The 2,158-nt window shown below is 61.8% G+C and overlaps 1 protein-coding gene across 1 annotated transcript in view; it reads left to right on the top strand.

Annotated features, from left to right (window-relative positions):
• Positions 1-1,286: 1,286 nt before the first annotated feature.
• Positions 1,287-2,158, top strand: part of ACOT7 (acyl-CoA thioesterase 7) — a 9,339-nt gene continuing 8,467 nt past the window's right edge. Inside the window, 1 exon segment of the mRNA XM_010005208.1 lies at positions 1,287-1,330. Coding sequence (XP_010003510.1) covers positions 1,287-1,330 — 44 coding nt within the window.

Raw genomic sequence — 2,158 nt, 5'->3', positions numbered from 1 at the left:
CTTGGCGGGGCCGCGGCTGGCAGCGAAGTGCATGGCTGTGGCCCCCTCGGCGTCCCGCTCCGACAGGCTCACCGACGTGAAGCTCATCTGTGCAGGCGGGCGGGATGAGTGCCAGCCCCGCCAGCCCCACGCCGTGCCACCACACTGTGCCACCACGCCGTGCCACCACGCTGTGCCCCCACCCTGTGCCCAGCCCATGCTTACCAGCCAGACGATGACGGTGTTGTGGCCCATCTGGGCAGCAGCGTGCAGAGGTGTCATGCCATCGTGGGCACGAGCATGAGGATCGGCCCCGCAGTCCTGCACCAGGTATTGGATGATCTCCAGGTGGCCCTCCTGGCAGGCGAGGTACAGTGGGGTGGCCCCCGTCTTGGTCTGGGCACTCAGTGTGCTGCAAGCGGGGCACAGCACCTGTCACCTGCTGCCACCACTGCTAGCAGCACACTGGGACAGGGGACACGTAGGGGACGCACAAGGTACAGGTATGTGGGGACGTGGGATACAGAGGGACACAGGTAACATGCTGGCAGTGTGGGCAGGGTGGGCTGGGAGCTAGCCACCCTGTAGGTCTCCACAGGGTCCCTGCAGTGGCTCCAGCGGGAGGTCACTAAGTTAATCAGCCCACTTAGGCTAAGCTCCTTCCTCCGGCTGTTTTTGGATGCTGCCATTTTGCAGTATTTTTACATAAGCAGCTTAGGCATCATCGGCCATGGGGGACCTGGCAGGGAAAGGCCAAGCTGCCCCATGGCACTGATTGGCCCCACTGCCCCCTGCCAGCCCCACTGCCAGGCACAGTCATCTCCCACCCCCACAGTGGGCCTTGGCACTGCCACATCCCACATTATGCATCCTGAATCTCACAGTCCCATATCCTGCATCCCACATCCTGTATCCCACATCCACATCCCCACTGTGCAGGAAGCTGCTTTATTAAGCACTCCATAAAAAACCCCTGTTGAATATTTAAAAAAGGAAGAGCAATAAATACTCTGCTCTGTTATCGCAATGATCGAGGGCCCTTAATAATTGATCCCTGTAACAGTGAGACGGGCTGTGGTCAGTGCTGGCTTCTCACCCTGCTGTGCTGCAGGGCACCTGCCCTGCGGTGCCACCGCACCGGACTGGCACATCACTGCTCCCCGAGCCAGAGCTGGGGCCAGGACAGGGACGGCGGCAGGTTGGGGATAGTGGGGGCACAGGCAAATGGTCAGCCCGTGATTGCCATGTCCCACTAATTGGGAGGGGGTTAAGCCACTTGGGCAAGTGCTGGTAAACTGCTTTGCCAGATGGCTGGACCGCACGCCGAGCCACCGGCTGCCCCAGTGTGAAGGTGGGCTGGGAGCACCACCATCCTGCGGCGGCAACCAGGGATTGGGTTTCCTGGCTGTAACAGAGCCTCCGTGCGGGCGCGGGGCTGGGAGCGAGGCCAGCCCTAAATAATTCAGGGAGAAGGCGGTGACAGCAGCAGAGCAACCCCAGCAAAAAGTGTGAAAGCCAAAGCAGGAGGGCTGCTGCCAGCACTGTGCCACACCATGGGCACCAAGCATCGTTGTGGCTGGGTCAGGGCTGGGCTGTGGGCTGTGGGGGTGAATCCCCAGGGCCGAGCCAGAACACTCAGGCAACGGGCTAGGGAGGCTGTGGGCAGGGAGCAGGGGTGGGAAGTGGGTGCCATGGGGGTACTGGGACCACGCAATGGGCCCTGCCTGAGGGGAAGTCTGGAGAATCTAGTATTGTGTCACCCAGGGACAGGGGGGCACTGAGCTCCAGTTCACCTCCCGCTGGCTCAGCAGGCCTGGATGTGAGGGAGCTGCACACCCCTGGCATCTGCAGCCCCCAAGCCAACCATGCAAGCTGGCTTGCCTCAGCCTCCACCTTGGCCAAGGCCATGGGTTATTTCTAGCGGCCTTGTCCCATCATGGGAAATCAGATTAGGGGCCACCTAATCACCTCTGCAGTCCCGCAGCAAGGCTTGGCACCACATGCCTGGGGGGCTGCTATGCCACTATCCCTGGGACCAGCCTGGCCCCAGGTTCTGCTTGGGAGGTGAAGCAGGGATGCTGCTGCAGTGTTGCTACCCGGGGGGGGGCTACCACCAGCAACAATGGCTATGGGCCTGGGGAAGCAGAAAGGGGGCCTCCAGCATGGGGAGGAGGCTCCC

The sequence above is a fragment of the Chaetura pelagica genome, unplaced genomic scaffold (assembly GCF_000747805.2).
Source record: "Chaetura pelagica isolate M959 unplaced genomic scaffold, ChaPel_1.0 scaffold159, whole genome shotgun sequence".
Classification (NCBI taxonomy): Eukaryota; Metazoa; Chordata; class Aves; order Apodiformes; family Apodidae; genus Chaetura; species Chaetura pelagica.
Note: the sequence above shows the minus strand (reverse complement) of the source record. Positions and strands in the feature narration are given on the sequence as shown.